The following is a 16597-nucleotide window of genomic DNA, read 5'->3' as shown; positions in this document are numbered from 1 at the left end:
AGAGGTGGTTGGCTGTTAAAGAAGTACACAGGTCAGTCTTCTCTCTTTTTCAGACCTGTTTCGAAAAGGTGCATTGAATGATAGCTGAGGTAGTAATGATTATTAGTAGAGAACTTTTCCAAGCATGGATTTTAAAGAACAAGATTGAACAGAGTTCTGCAATGAAATTAATTTTGCACTCATCCTGTCCCCTCTTTCCCCCAAAAAAAAAGTGTTGTGCAGTTTGTCAACTAACACAGTATTCTCTTTGAGGAAACTGATGGCTCTTTTGGCACTCAGAGAAAAATAATGGGAGGGAATGGGGGCCTTAACTTGTGATGGCACTGCAGAGATTGGAAATGAACAGATTTGAAGTGTGAACCAGCCGTGTGCAGTACTGAGAACTGCCACGTTTGGTCTGTGGTATAGACCCACAAGCTCTTGAACTCAGAATGTGGAAATGAGACTACTGATTGTGGTGAATGATACAGTTCACACTTTTATTCTCTCATGTTTTCTAGCATGTTCTCATTCAGCTGTGAACTTATCACTGAGTTGGAATATCTCAGCACATTGCTAAATGACCCAAATAGTAGACAGTAGAGGTAGGATAGGGAAAGGGAGGATGAGGCAGAAGGTAGAGGAGGTAAAAGGACAGTCAAGATCTTTCTGGGGTAAATGCTGAAGAACAGAGAAGAGAGAGTGAAATAGGGTGAGTTTTGCAGACTCTTAAGAGATCCTCCTGAGCTTTTTCTTGGTCAGGCTGAACAGTCCCAGCTCTCTCAGCCTCTCCCTGTGGGAGAAATGCTCTGTTCTCTTCACCACATGTGCTGGAGTAAGGATGTAACTGCACCTGGGTTGGGGTGTCAGGATGTCTATAATTTGTTGATAAGCTGTTAGCTTAGTTGTTCAGACAGCCTCTATGTATTTAACAGCACCTGTCAGAGGAGGATACAGGTGTTCATGAAAGCCCATGGGAACAATAATCGTTCGATAAAGATGAACTTATTCCTAGACCTAACAAATCCGATTGTATGCATGGATTGCTCTCTTGACCTTTTTGGTGAGGCTTATTTGGCATTTTACATCTTTGGAGGTTTAGTTTGAACATGTTTGGAGTCCAGAATGTAATTGTTTTCAGCATTAAACGTAGCACTTCTTCCATGCTTACATTTAACCATACTCCACATTTGGAAAAGGAACATGAAACACTGTGACTATGCATAGCTTTTTGTTACTGTATGAATTTGATATATAATCTCCGGGCTTTTTTTAAAGACAGAAAGTATGCATGATACATTCTGTGTGTAGCCCAAGTAGTGACCATAGAAAAGGCTCCTTCATGACTTCCAGATCTGTTAGATATTGGACAGTCTGTCTAGAGAATAGACCTTACAGTGACCCAACCGTAGGGAAAACTTTGGTTGAAGTTTTCATGTTTTTAGACACTAAAGTTAAAAGAACAACATATACAACTTTTTTTAAAAATTGATTTAAAAGTCAGTGCTTACTGAACTATGTGTACTACATAAATACTTGGTGTAGTTTCAGAGACAGTGTTGCACTCTCGGGTGGCACACAGAGCCTCTTGCAACTCTTAGCAGTCAATTGGCGGATGTTTGAGCATTGTTTTATTTTAAAAGGACAATACCAGTATTACAGCACACCACTTGGATGTGTTACACGTTTTTGAAGAGGAGGTAACATGGAAGTGAGTTACGTAGACGTCAAAATGATAAGAACAGATCTGTAGGTGAGGTAGATGATTTAATTTTGAAACTATTGAATTTTTTTTTTTTTTAATGTATAAAATGGTATCAATTTTTCTCCTATTCTAATCAGTTGTAGTTCATGTATTTAATAATTACCCTCTCAAATGTTTTTCTATTTTGAGTTACTAATTTATTTGATAATTGGAAAAGTCATTTGAAATGAACCATTTTGTACAAAGGAATTATTTTTCTTCCTCTCTAAATAAAGAAATATATTCTTGAACTTATTCCCTTTCCAGTATGCTCAAGTACTTCTATGAAGAAATGAGATTTACCTTCTTCCATGTGACAGACCAGTCAATTCTGCAACATCTGTGTTTTCAGATAGTTCTGAGTTATAAACCTCATTTGAGGTTATAATTTAAGTTTTTTTCTATAATCACATTTATGCTGTCTTTCCCCTTTTAACTTTTTTTTTTCTGGTTATCATTACAGTTATTTGCTTGTACAGTGGCTTTGCATTTTTTTGATGCTCACTTCTGTCACTTTTTACTTTCAGGAGACAGTAAATTTACAGCAGATAAAAAGTTACTCTCATTATTTACATTTACCTTATGTTATGGGATATGGAACATCAATATGAAGTAGAACATTCAGAATAGCTTCACTTTGAAGAGCTGTTACATTCGTAACTGTAGGTGATATGCACTGCAGGCTGAAATGATTCATTGAATCATAGAATGGCTTGGATTGGAAGGGACCTTGAGGATCATGAAGCTCCAACCCCCCTGCTACAGGCATGGCCACCAGCCTCCACATTTGATACTAGACCAGGCTGCCCAGGGCCCCATCCAACCTGGCCTTGAAATGAGGGATGCATTCTCTAGTTGGAACCTACTGTCACAACAAGTGCTGATCTAGTCTTGTCATAGGCAACCAAATTATCAACTGTGTATTTTTTTGCCATTCTCTGACCTAACACATTAGTTAAATCCCATTCTTAAGGTGGTTCTACCCACTGCAAATCTGCAGTGTCTTCCTTTGAAGTATTTCATTACTTAGAGATTTTGGCATGCTTTTTTTACTTTCTTGTCACTTTGTTTCCTTTGCAAGTTGCATACTGAAGTGTAACCATTTCAGGATAGGGCTGGAAAGGAAAACTGATGTTCTATAACTTGTTCTTTACCTATTTGTATCCTGTAGTATATGTATGATGTGTATGAGCTCCTTTGGAATCTAGTACCCTCATGATGTTACTAGATTGGTTGATTTTGTAAATGTCTAGAGCTCCAGAAGTTTGGCCATCATAAGTTTTTTGAAACTCATCTGCACACAGAGGCCCCTACTTCTTTGAGTGGCAAGTCAGCTTAACAATAGAGATGTCAACATTCTGATTCCAGCCTTATTCTTCACTTCTTCCTGATGTTGCTAGCTGCTTCTTGGCTCATTATATTATGTTGTGAGATTCTCTTGGGCTTTGTTGTCCTGTGGAAAGATTGCAATTATCGTGGAACAAAGTCTGAAATCTGTTGAGGTCAGGTGTTTTCATCAAGGGTCGTATCCTGAACATACTTGCTTTTTGCTGATTAAAATTGCAAGTAAAGGTAGAAATTACTTGGCTACTGATCTTTTAGAGCCAGTAATTACAGTTCTTAAACTTTTGACCCAAATGATTCTTGCTTATTGCAGGATTTTTAATGGTTATATACCATCATATTGACAGGGACTATTAAAATGCCTCTCTCTTTGGCATAAGAACACACTGTACTAACTAGCCAATTTCTACTTGTCTACTTGTCTACCAGACTTCCAGTCATCGGACTGTAGACAAGCTCTCACGTTTTAGGTGTTGCTCTGTAGAACTGATTTAAGTTTCTAACAAAGGACAGTGACTTATAAAATTGTTTGCAACAAGAAACTTTTTGATTGGGATATGCTGACATCATTGTTCATGTATAGCTTATCACCAAGCAAATAGGTAACTGCTTGTTAGACATTGAATGTCCGAAAAAGAAAAGTTAAATTGAATGAGTACATTGTCAGACTGTTTCTTTGAGAAACTTTCTTTGTGAATTTACAGTCCAATCACCTTTTCGTAAATCATGAAATTCTTCTTTCTGGGATGCTGCTTTTGAATTAACAGAGTTGATCCATCTGAGTGTCTTCAGTTTGGAAGATGCAGAAAGCTAAAGCTGTATCATCACGCTAGTGGAATCAGGAGGGGAAAGGATGTGCCTACATGGAAAGCTTAAAGCTGGTATAAAATTAGCGTTCTTTTGAGGGATAACTATACTTTTCTCCTCTTTCCTTTTAAAACAAAACAAAAAAACACCAAAAAAGAAAACAAAAAGCTGTGTCCAGTGTGTTCTTCAGTGTATTCTCTGAATGATGTGATCTTTCGTGTGTGCCAGAAGATACTGTGGATTCAGAATATAAATTAGAACTCCATGCTGTTGGGTTTTTTGTTTTTATTTTTTTTTTTTTTTTTTGTATGTACACATGAATTTTTGCTTTTTGGGGGTATGTGCAAATGCAGATATTTTAAAATAAAATTTTAGTTATCTAGTTTGCTAGGTACCTAGTGTGCTATTGTGGAACTGGCCAGTGGTAAAAGAGAAAAATAAAACATTTGCTTGCTGCAGCACCCTAGCTGGGGTGTCATGCAGGTGGTGTAGAGGAGGACAGTCACCTTAGTAAACCTGCTAGCTGTGTTTTTGATGCAGCCCAGGATACAATTGGCTTTCTTGGCTGCAGTCACACACTGCTGGGTCATGTTGAGCTTGTCATCAACCAACACCCCCCAAATCCTTCTCCCTAGGGCTGCTTTAAATCCATTAATTTGCTCGCTTGTGTTTGTGCTTGGGATGATCCTAATTCAGGTGCAGGACCTTGAGTGTGGCCTTGTTGAACACTGTGAAGCTTGCATGAGAAAAATGATCTTAATTTAATACGATGTTTGATTTCATCCCATGTAGTTCTTTGACTTCCCTATTAGTTGCCAAGTCAATGACGTGCTATCATTTTCATCATTTTATTTTTTTCTTAACAAGTGGCAAACTGAACAGTCAGTTATTTTTAAGGAAGTCAAATTGATGTGAGATGTTCATCAACTGTTTTGTGCTGAATATATTTTCTTGCAGATTTTTTGATTGTAAATGCAATGGAGGTTTCCCTTGCTGGTTAAGGAGTTTGCTTGTCTCACATCTTGCTTCTAAATTTAATCCTTACCAATAATCATGCTTTAGATTTTAGATTGAATTTCCACTTGTATTCTTTCAGTGGCACTAGTGGTTTCAGTATGCCTGACTGCTTGTCTCATCGTACTCTCTCTTATGTTGTGCCAGCACGACATCTATTTAGACAGCAAAAAGCAAAAGGATAGGTGTTCTGTGGAACATGCTAAACTTTCATTAACGAAGAAGATGAAATCGTACTTGCATTTTGTCTTCTGCTGTTAGAGAGCAGTAAAAATACAAGATGACTATGAATCAAGTAAATGCCATCTGACATATCTGAAATAACAATTGAGAGATGTTGGATCCATCCCAGTTGGAGGCAGTTTCTATGCCTGTGGGATCTGGCATTTTTAAGTATGCTACGGAACATAATACTTTGGCCATGCAGTTTGCTTTTCTCCTGCAACTTGACACCAGGCATTTTGTTTGTCTCTTGCTTTACATTTGCTTCTTGCAGTCTGATTTCACCTTCCCAAAAGGCATTAATTGAGGTTGCATACTTGCTAACTGTAGCTCCGTGAAACTCAACAGTTGGAGTCAGTAAGCTGAGATGAAGCACGGTGTGCGTTGGAAGTTCAAAATGTAGGTTAATGAGCAAACTATTCACAGGAAACCATAGCCACTGACCAAAGAAGATGAGCAGATGAAGTTGGGCACAAGTTGTTCCTTTGGTATCATCAGTTCAAAAAGTTGCTGTTAACAACCTTAAAAGACAGAACCTGGATGCTTTCTTGTCTTTCTTGGGTATCCACACTCAAGTTTCATATGTTTGAAAATAACCCTTGTCAAATTCCAGTTGAGTTAGTACATACAGATGAAGATATTAGAAATGGGATGTTAAGGATAAATATGAATAAATGATTAATGAATAACTTGTCACAACTGAAATGGAAAGAGGTAATTCAGCTAGATAATCTTAATATGAGAATGATTTCTGGGTTGATTCTGTACGAAAACTTACACATATTAAAATGGTGAAACTATTAGTTTGTTGTATGCTCTGTAGGCTTGGAGGTGGAGACTAACTCAGGTAAATATTTTAAAGCCATTAACTTTACATTAAAAACTCCCATTACCTTTCTAGGAGGAGAGACTTCAGCATGCAAACCTTCATCTGTTCGGCTTGCACCATCGTTTTCATTCCATGCTGCTGGCCTTCAGATGGCTGGACAGATGTCCCATTCGCATCAGCAGTACAGTGATCGTCGGCAGCAGAACATAAATGACCAACAGGTTTCTGCCTCATCATACACTGACCGGATTCAGCAACCTCTAACAAACCAGGTAAGTGACAACAAGAAACTTACTTTAGATGTAGACGTTCTTTCTCTAAGTACTTTACAGATGTATGAATTATAGGATCAAGGCCAAGGATGAATGGACAAATATGTTTCTGGAAGTTGTTTCCAGATATCTGGTGCATATTTATTGTGATTATTCTACTTATAACATTTTTGAGATGAGAGGGGAGTACAAGATCATTCAGGTCGAGTTGGAGAGAGTCTAATAGTTTTTTTTTCTTTTTTTTCCCTCAATGCTGTTTGATGTTAGAATGTGATTGTTTTAATGATGAGTGTTTTGATGCAGAGTCGCTAGCTAATACAGTTGGAATGTACAGGTTTGTACAAAAAACATATTAGGAAAGGCAAACTACTTATCACTGGGATTCTACTGCTATCAGTTAAAGTGAGCAGAGTTAGGGGTAATGTCTGTGACACTTTTGAGCTGTTATGGTCAGTGTCTCTGGTTCTATCTTCCTGTGTAAAAGATGTCTGTTTCTTTTTTCAAAGAGGTGCTGCCCAGTTGTCACGACTTCAACACAAATGTGTCTCAAAGCGTTAAAATCCAGAAGTCTATAAATCATAGCTTCAAAATTTGATGCAGTCTAATGAGACTGTGTTTCATTTAAAGAAGGTGGAGATTGAGGTCTTTTGCTGCCACCAGGTTTAGGTCTGTTCATACCCGTCTTCGGTAGAAAATGTACAGTACCACCAACAGATGTTCTGTTGGTATTGCTTTGTCAGAAGGAGTTTATGCAGAAAAAGATTAGAGAAAATGAGAATATTCAAAGTGCCAGGATATTTGATACTAAGATTTGGAGATTTGTATTGATGAGGGCTCTGTGAAGAGTGGTGAAGTGAACGGAACTGGCAAGGAATGTTTTTATTTTCATGTAAGCCATCCAATAGGAAGAGTAGATCTGGCCATATAAAATAGCATTATCTTAAGAAATCTGCAAAAATATTTTATGAGACTTTTTTTAGGCTAAAGGCCAAAACCTCCACAATGAAGTTAGTGAACCAATCTGCCAATTAAGAAAATTTTTTCGTGTTCCTTAAACCTTTCCAGGGTACTTACCTAAGCATTCTAATCTGGCATCACATCTATGAGCTTTAGTACATGTTAGTGCTTAGTTGTTGTTTATTCAAAAAAGCAATCTGAAGGAACTTTAGGATATATCACCATCTCTTGCTGTTTATGGTGGTAGTGGTTTTTAAATGGTAGGTGAATAATAGAAATCTGAAGAATAGCTTTCAGAGTAGGCAAGAGAGCTGTTGACCAAAGAACATAGTCTACCAAGAGGAGTATATGAATGAAGGGAAATAGTTTTGGTTGGTTCTGAGAGGTTAACCCTATGAAGAAATGATCAGCTGGCTACTTCCTGATATGAACAATAAACCTGTCTTTGTAACATTAATATCATTTTAGAATTAGTGTTTTTTTTCCAGTTATGTTCCCCTTTTTTTTTTTTTTTTTTTTTTTTTCTTCTGCACTGTAGCTTGAGATTTAATATTTTACTGTAACTACATAGCTAAAGTCTTCATAGTTCTTTCCTTAAGCAGCCCTGAATCATTACTTGTTTATCCTCTGGCTGCATTTAGTTCTGTAGACTTAAACTATGGGCCACTTTTTTGAAATCTTCTGCCTTCTTGTTTTTTATGATTCTTTCCTCTTTTGAGTTTTTGTACTTCTCCCATCAAAATTTCACATAATGAGTTCGGATTATCAGCTTCCAGGTTGGTATGAAGGTTCTCTGTTGGCCTACTGGGAAGTCTCACTGTCTTTTTGCCTTTGCATGGTATCTCTGCTTAAACACATCTGTGAAACCAAATTCAGCTAACATCTTTATGCTAGTGACTCAGATTATCTGCTCTGCACCTTGTCTCTGTGTGAGCAAAAATTTCATTCCTTCTTTCTGGTAGCGCTTTTGTAGATGTCTAGCTGTCAGTTCTAGTTCATCATTATTAAAACCTGACTTTTATATCTTTCTATACAAACCATGACCTTCCATTGGTGAAGATTTCGTGCAGTGTTACATTTCTCCCTTGCTGTGGACACCACTATCTGCTTGCCTTTTGTACAGGATGAAATCTGCGTACTATCTAGGTTTTCATGTCTGCATGAGAATCTTGCAGATTCTCTCTTTATGGTTCTACAGGAACCACTTTTTATTGATTGGTTTGAATGTGCTGCAACTTGTTTCTCTCTGTCTTTGATAAAAGCAGTTCTGCCCTGTATGTGTTGGTTTGGAAAACCTCTCGCAGAGGTCACTGTCTGAACCATCTTCCTGTGGTGGTTCTGTTTCTCTTTTGGAATCCCACTCTCAGCCCTTAGTTCTTTTTGTTAAGTGTGTGCCTGTTACTAAAGCCTGTAACATCAAAATAACCTTTCAGTGATGGTGAACTCTTTAGTAGCAAAGTTAGCATACACCTATGTTTTGAAGTACATCTGCTCAAGGAGATCACGGTTTTTAGCTTGGGCAGCAAGTTAAGATTTAAAGATTTTGATTATTTTGGATTTTTAAGAATTTGACTTGCACGAAGAAAAATTATTCTGAGTTAACTAAGGAAGGGGCTGAATCTCTGTCCTAGAGGGCTAAATAGGTGAATCTAATCTCCATAAATGAAGGCAGAAGAAGGAAAAGCAGACCTTTGGCAGATGCAGGAAGTGTAATTGGTAAAGACTACAACTTTTTAATATAGTGTCCTACATCCACTTGGACAGAAAAGAAGTTAGGTTTCAGCTTCCCTTTCCCAGAACTTCCTAATGCAATAGAGGTCATGAGCACACCAGACACTTGGGTCTGTTTTGATGCTACCAGTTTCACCCATTGCAGCTCATTTGGTTACACTTGTCTGACAGTGATGGACAGCGAGCTGCCAGCTCTTTTGCTTCCAAGAGTGTGTCCAGACTACCCCGGTGCCTCAGCCGTGTGGTAAGGAAAGCAGGGGTCTCCCAGACCCGATGCTGCTGCTGGCCGTGCTGGGGGCCGGGCAAAATTCTTTTCCGAGCTCCAGCCACCATCTGCTGGCCGGAGCGGGGCACTGCATGGCCGGGAACTGCTCATGCTGAGAACAGTGGTTTGCAAGGAATGCCTTCCCTCAGATCTTCTAAATATTCCATGCTTCGAATAAACTCCATTCTTACTAATTAAAAGTGTGTGAAATGATTTACAGGGCATCACAGTGAATCTTTAATTGAAGAAATCGAGAATACAAGTGTTAAAAAGGGTGGGTAGTTGACTGCTACAATTACTGAACTTTCTACCTAGAGTGTGTTGCTCCTGTCCAGACAAAAATGACTGGATTGGAAATAAAACCTAGGGTGATGAAGTCTCGGTTTTTGTGATCGTGACATTTTATAGAGCAAGGAGATATTAAAAAAGATAATAAGTAGATAATAAATGACATTCTCTCTAGGCACAGTGAAACATGGCTTATTTTCTACCCAGCTAGAGCTGGAGCCAAACTAAAGCTGTTCACACACACAGCCCTGTAAAGTGACGACGCTTGGATCAACTTCCAGTGCAGTTCCAAAGTGGTGAGATGTCATTAAACTGAAGCATTGAGTCTAATTGGATCTCCCTGCTTCGGCAAAGCCTGAACAGACACTGTTTTCTTGTGTATTTCCACTTATTGGGGTGCACAGGGAGTGAGAAGCCCCCTCTTCCATCCGGGGTAAAAGAGATGCAGAGGGAAGAGAGGTGTTCTGCTCCCTCTGGGGACAAAGGGCTCTGCTCAAATTCATCGCGGCTGCCTCCTGCTGGGCACCCACTGGGATTTTGGTAGCTGCAGTGGGCAGAGCGGGAGCATGGGAGGCCTCACACCTCCCCTGGATGTGTGTGGGATGAGGGCTGCCGAGACACATCATTCTGGTTGCTTCCACATCCAACACTCCGAGCTGGTGGCTGCTGTCCAAGCTGAGCACTCCGCTGCCTCTTGAAGTCTATAATGTGTTTCCCTCACATTAAGAAGGAAAAGACTTTAATGTTGTGTTGCTGTAAAAGTACCAGAAAAGCTAATGTTTTCTGTCGTCTAATATTTTGTGTTTAAAAAAAAGTGTCTGACCTCACTGAGGCAGTATTTGAAAGGGATAAGAAGGAAGAAAAAAGTCAAGAGGACCCCAACGCTTTAATTTAGCCAAACAGGGCAGGATATCTTGTTTATTGTAAACAAAGGCTCAAATTCTGCTTCCTCAAGGGAGAGAGAGAGAGGCAAAAATGTCACCAGCTCTCCCCTTTATCCTGCCTGGTGTTGGGAGTGCTGTCACTGGGGTGCACAGCAGCTGAGGGAACTGGTGTTGATCAGTCTGGAAAAGAGGAGGCTCATCAATCTCTACAACCACCTGAGTGGAGGTTGTAGCGAGATGGGATGTGGCAGTTCTTCCAGGTAACAATAGGATAAGAGGGAATGGTCTTACATTTACCAGGGGGAAGTTGGATATTAGGAAAAATTGCTTCTCAGAAGTAGTGGTGAGGCAGTAGCACAGAATCACAGAATGGCCAGGGTTGGAAGGGACCTCAAGGATCATGAAGCTCCAAAGCCCCTCCCACAGGCAGGGCCACCAACCTCCACATTTAATATTAGACCAGGCTGCCCAGGGCCCCATCCAACCTGGCCTTGAACACCTCCAGGGATGGGGCATCCACAATCTCTCTGGGCAGCCTGTGCCAGCACCTCACCACTCTCTCTGTAAAGAACTTCCCCCTGACATCCAATCTAAATCTTCCCTTCCTCAACTTAAAACTATTTCCCTTTGTCCTGCTATTAGCTACCCTTGTAAAGAGTTGATTCCCCTTCTGTTTATAGACTCCCTTTAGGTATACTGAAAGGCTGCAACGAGGTCACCCTGCAGCCTTCTTTTCTTCAGGCTGAACAAGCCCAGCTCCCTCAGCCTGTCTTCATACAGGAGCTGCTCCAGCCCTACAATCATCTTTGTGGCCCTCCTCTGGGCCCTCTCCGACAGTTCTGTCCTTCTGTGGAGTACTGTGACACAGTACTCCAAATGGGGCCTCACAAGAGTGGAGTAGAGGGGAACAGTCACCTCCCTGTCCCTGTTAGCCACCCCTCTTTTGATGCAGCCCAGGATACCATTTGCTTTTTGAGCTGCAAGAGCACACTGCTGGCTCATGTTAAGCTTTTCATCCATCAGGACCCCTAGGTCCTTTGCAGGGATGCTCTCAAGGACCGTTCCTTCCAGTCTGTATGGATGCCTGGGATTCCTCCAGCCCAGGTGTAAAACTCTGCACTTTGCTGTGTTGAACCTCATTTGGTTCATCCAGGCCCACCTTTCAAGCCTATTGAGGTCCCTTTGAATGGCATCCCTTTCTTCCACCGTGTCAACTGCACCACTCAGCTTGATGTCGTCAGCAAACTTGCTGAGGGTGCACTCAATTCTGTCATCGATGTCATTGATAAAGATGTTGAAGAGCACCGGTCCCAAGACAGACCCCTGGGGAATGCTGCTCGTTACCGGCCTCCACCTGGATGTAGAGCCATTGATGACCACCCTCTGTCTGCGGTGGGTGTTTCAACCAGTTTCTTATCCATCGGGTGGTCCACCCATCAAATCCACATCCCTCCAATCTGGAGATAAGGATGTGGTGGGTGACCAGGGAGGTGGTGAAACACCTCCACCATCCCTGGAGGTGTTCAAGAGCCGTGTGGATGTAGCTCAGAGGGACATGGGCAGCGGGTGTGGTGGGCATGGGTCAACTGTTGGACTAGGTGATCTTAGAGGTCTTTTCCAACCTTAACGATTTTATGGTTCCATGAAATAAACGTCAGGCTGCTGCTAGGTGCATGAGGATACTGCTTGTCAGTTGCTTAAACTAGCTCTTAACTTCTAGCGTTTAGAACAGCAGCACTTTGTGTAAACAATGTCATTTTGATGAATAGCAAAAATGTTCTCCCTTATGTTGATTTTTTTTTCCAATTTTTTTTTTTTTTAGTCTGTTTCTTTTCTGAGGACTGACTTTTTTTTTTTTTTGAGGAGTATTATCTTGTAAGGAAGTAAAGCCTTGCATGTTAATTTGTTGTTTTTGTTCCTCCTCTGTCCTGCCTGTGTTTTGATTTGTAATAGCTTGCAGACCGTATTCTGGTATTTTATGAATCATACACAGTCATGCAATTTAGAGGTTAGGAAACTGTGATGGCGATTTATATTAAAATTATATAATTTTTTTTCTAAGTTATGTTACCCCTAAGATGTTTACGTTATCTTTTCTTGCACCTATTGCCTAATGGTTATGGTGGCCAAAACTTACTCATCTCATCATTGGCAAGGAGCAAATGACAGGAAGATACTTCCGAACCAGGCTGCTTTTGTTTTCCATTTATTTACAAGGTTTTAAATTACAGTTAGGAACTTACAGTTCTGTCCCCCCTCTTACATTCCCTAACCTCCCTCCCTCTCCCTCCTCCCCCTTCCCTTCCCCAGTAGTCAGGCTTAAGGCTCTCGTTTCCCCAAAACTGCTGAATGGTAGGGGTTTACTCTCAGTGATTCACTGAGTGTTGTGCCTGCCTGCAGGATGGGGTTGTGTGGTCTTACCTCTCTGACAAGTGCCAGAGCCCACTTTGGGAAATCAAGGAGAGGATGTGGCCTGGAGCGAATAGGAAAGCTGAGATCTCTGAGACCTTTCTCCTTGAACAGAAACAAGCAGTAATATTTCTCTGTTCTGTCTCAACTGACTTTATCTCGAGAGTTCAGTGTAGCCTGATGTCAATATAAGATAAGAGCTTAGAAGTTTTCATGTCTTCAAACAAACATTTCTTTTGTGCTGTGCTAACATTTATCTTTATGGATATTCTGACTGCTCAAAACTTTTTTTCCGTGAAATAAAAAAGATTACAAAATTGATTCACTTGATAAAGAAGTTGAGGTGAGATTCCTAGGCAGAATTTGGTAACAGATTCTAACAGTTGAGTTTTCACGAAGCACCTGGAATTTAAAGGTCAGGCTGATGGCTGAACATCTTACTCTCTGTATATATCTAAGATCACTTATCACCTGCACGTTTCTAGGTTTTGCTGACCAGATTGTTGAGCAGAGATTTTATTGATTACAGTGATATAATTAGGAAATTAATGTGTTGTAGCAGGTAGTAGCAAATTCTTAATTATTTGAGCTACCCAATCATTAACCTAATTAATGATGACCAGACTTTGGAGACGTAGTGATTGTGAGCATGGATTTTATTTCCCTTGCTTTCCTTCTGTCTCAGATATTTTTGGAAGAATATGTTTATGCTTTGGCAACAAGAACTTTGGTGTGTTTCTTTCTCTTTCAGTTACTTTTATTCTTTCAGCACCCTCTGCTTTATTCTTTCAAAAATGATTGGGCTGAATCAGGCAGGATAAAGTATTGAAAGAGATGCTTGTTTGCCTGCTGCTTTTTAAAATTAATTTAACTTATAGCTTAACTTATATCTGCTGCTTACTATTACTTTTACACAGTAACCTGAGTGAAAATCTAGGGAAGGAAGCCAGAAAAGGGTGGCAGTACCCACAGATATGAGTCAGTGACTGAAAAATTGTGTCCCTATCTGTGGATAATTCTAGCTCTGTTTACAGTCACGGTATCTCTGGTTCTGTAGCATGTGTGTGTTTTTTTTTTTTTTCTTAAGTCATTTTGCTGATATTCTGAAGTTTGCTCTATACTACAGGGAGAAGTGTTACTATGGCTTGCGATTATATCAATTTTTGTTCACTCTCTGAGCAGGACTAGGGAAATGATCCCACCCTTGTACTCAGCACTGGTGAGGCTTCACCTCAAGTACTGTGTTCAGTTTTGGGATTGTCAGTACAGAAAGGACACTGAGATGCTGAAGCAGGTCTGAAGAAGAGCAACAAGGCTTGTGAAGGGCTTGGAGAATATGTCCCAGAGGAGAGTCTGAAGGAACTGGGGCTGTTTAGTCTGGAGAAGAGGGGGCTGAGGGGAGACTTTATTGCTCTCTTCCACTATCTGAAAGGTGATTGTAGTGAGAGCAGGGTTGGTCTCTTCTCACTGGTGACAGGTGGCAGGACGAGGGGAAATGGCCTCAAGTTGCTCTAGGGGAGGTTTAGGTTGGGTGTCAGGAAAAACTTCTTTACAGAAAGTGTAGTAAAGCACTGGAATAGGCTCCCCAAGGGCTGGTTGAGTCACCATTCCTGAATGTGTTTAAAAGCCATTTGGATGTGGTGCTCAGGGACATGATTTAGCGGAGGGCTGTTAGGGTAGTATGGTTAGGTCGTGGTTGGACTCTATGATCTGTAAGGTCTTTTCCAACCTGAGCAATTCTATGATTCTGGAGGCAACATCTTTTATGTGGCTGCCTGCCACAGGAGATTAGCATTGACTTCCTATCTTATATTATTGTGATGGAAGAAGAGTTTTAAATAGCTAGTGTTACAGGTGGTTAGAACAGTCTGTTCAATTCTTTAATATGTAGGCCATAACTTTTAACAAGAATTCCTATTGTAATCTTTACAATATAAAATCTTCATTATTTCTTTTGTTCGTAAAATGAATCTTTTTTGATAGGTAACAGCAGTCCCTCTCTTTTTTTCCCTCTCTTGAATGTGGATAGAAGCAGATCAATTTTTTTTTGTTTCAGTATCTGCATCAAAGCATTCAATTAACAGAATATAGGTACCTGCTCATAATTTCTCTTCGTCAAAATAACATGCATTCTAAAGGAAACAGTGCCATCTGTTTTTGGATAATAAAGCCTATGCCCAAAGAGAGGGAAATTTTATATCGAGAGTGCTGGCGATCTGTTCTTTCATTCATAAGCAAGCCTCAAACACTATCCACTTTAAAATAATATATCTGAGTTAACAGTCACAGTTTCTTTGAAGCATGATTTGTCTTAAATGTGGTAAATATACACAATTGGATTCTTGGCTACCTATTTTTTTGGTGTGTGTTAATTTGATTCTTCCTTGTTTATACTACTTACAAGTTGCTTCTCAAGAGTTAATCAAAAGAAAATGAAATTTCAGTTCCTTACTTGCAATTTAATTTTCATCACGCTATCATCCCAGGTAGCTGTGCTGATGCTATGAAGGCATCAGTGTAGACCAGTCAAAATGTGATGGGCCTGTACTGACACACAAATTGTAATGAAAATAGTTTCTTGTCTCTTAATCTTGAAATACCTTTTGATTTAATCTTTGGGATGATCTGAGGTTGCAATGTTGCTGTCTGGCCACCAGATAGAGACTGGTGTTTGCAAAATTGGGTGGTTGTTTTATTGTTATTGAAAGTTCTTCAAAGCCAAGGGGGAAATTGGTATTACCCTAATGATAAAAAAAAAACTAAAAATATTGCTATGTAAATTGGGTAAAGACCACTTTGTTTCATAGTCTTCATTATCAGAAAGGAAGGGAGCACAAGACTGAAGAAGAATCTTAGAAGAAGGGAATGTTATATGTTTTTCAATATAGCGAGGAAGGGAAAAAAGGTCAAATCTCTCTCCTCTCCCACTCCAAACTTTCTGAAGAAAAGAAATTTGATTTCTAAATTAGAAAATAAACATGAACACTTATCCTACAAATTCCTTTTCCAAATCGGAGCAATCTAATGTCTGAATAGTTAACCTGAACTATTGAGTTCTTCTGTACATAAGCCATCTCCTCAAAACATAACCTGCAGTTACAGGGGCTGGTCGTATCAGCCTAGGTCAGATAGAAGTCTCTGCAAATATTTGTGTGCCAGATTCTTTTACTGGCAAATCTACCCGTATTTCCATGTTCCAATCATCTCTTTAAATCAAATTCAGAAATTAAAGGGGACTCTTGCATGTGAAAAGCCTCTAACAGTGTTGGTTGTGATTAGGACTGGATGCTGCTTAGGTTTCTAGCATTGCAGCATAAGTACCAAAAATGATCATTTTTAGGTGTGATCTGTGTAACGATTAAAATTTGTTAGGCATATGAGAGGAAGAAACAAAAATATTGTGGAAACATCAAATTATTTGTTCAGAAAATTTTGTAACGCCTTCCTGATATTTACGAAATGGTCATGTGCTTGTAGTAAAAAAGAATTAAGGTGGAATTAATTTAATAAGCCTGCTGAAAGGAAATTGGTGGTAGAGGGCATATCCAAAAGTGAATGATTAGTGTAAACATCTAGAGCATGATTTGGGTTAAAATTCCCTGGAGGAAGTTTTAAGTTTATTATACTGTCTCTGAGAAACAGTCTCTAATCTGAAAGGCTTAAAGTCAGCAGTCTCACATGTGTGTAGAAATGTTATGTGGAATATTCTGAGAGGTGTGCACCAGAGCTTTGAATTGCAGTTCAAGCTCCACAGAGTGCAGCAGTTGGGAGTCTTGGCCTTATGCAGATGCAAGGTGGTTACTGACAGCTTCTTGGCTTTTTTTGTACTCTCTCTTCAGCTCATTCACAAAC

The 16597-nt window shown here is 39.8% G+C and overlaps 1 protein-coding gene across 1 annotated transcript in view; it reads left to right on the top strand.

Annotated features, from left to right (window-relative positions):
• DYRK1A (dual specificity tyrosine phosphorylation regulated kinase 1A) overlaps nt 1-16597 on the top strand; it is an 84514-nt gene that overhangs the window by 53688 nt on the left and 14229 nt on the right. The window contains exon 3 of the mRNA XM_042867050.1: nt 6012-6211. Within this exon, the coding sequence (XP_042722984.1) occupies nt 6012-6211 (200 nt within the window). The remainder of the gene's footprint in view (nt 1-6011; nt 6212-16597) is intronic.

Source organism: Lagopus leucura, unplaced genomic scaffold (genome assembly GCF_019238085.1).
Source record: "Lagopus leucura isolate 7727_CA_CO unplaced genomic scaffold, USGS_WTPT01 Super-Scaffold_100001, whole genome shotgun sequence".
Classification (NCBI taxonomy): domain Eukaryota; kingdom Metazoa; phylum Chordata; class Aves; order Galliformes; family Phasianidae; genus Lagopus; species Lagopus leucura.
The sequence above is the reverse complement of the archived record's forward strand: the minus strand, read 5'-3'. Positions and strand labels throughout refer to the sequence as shown.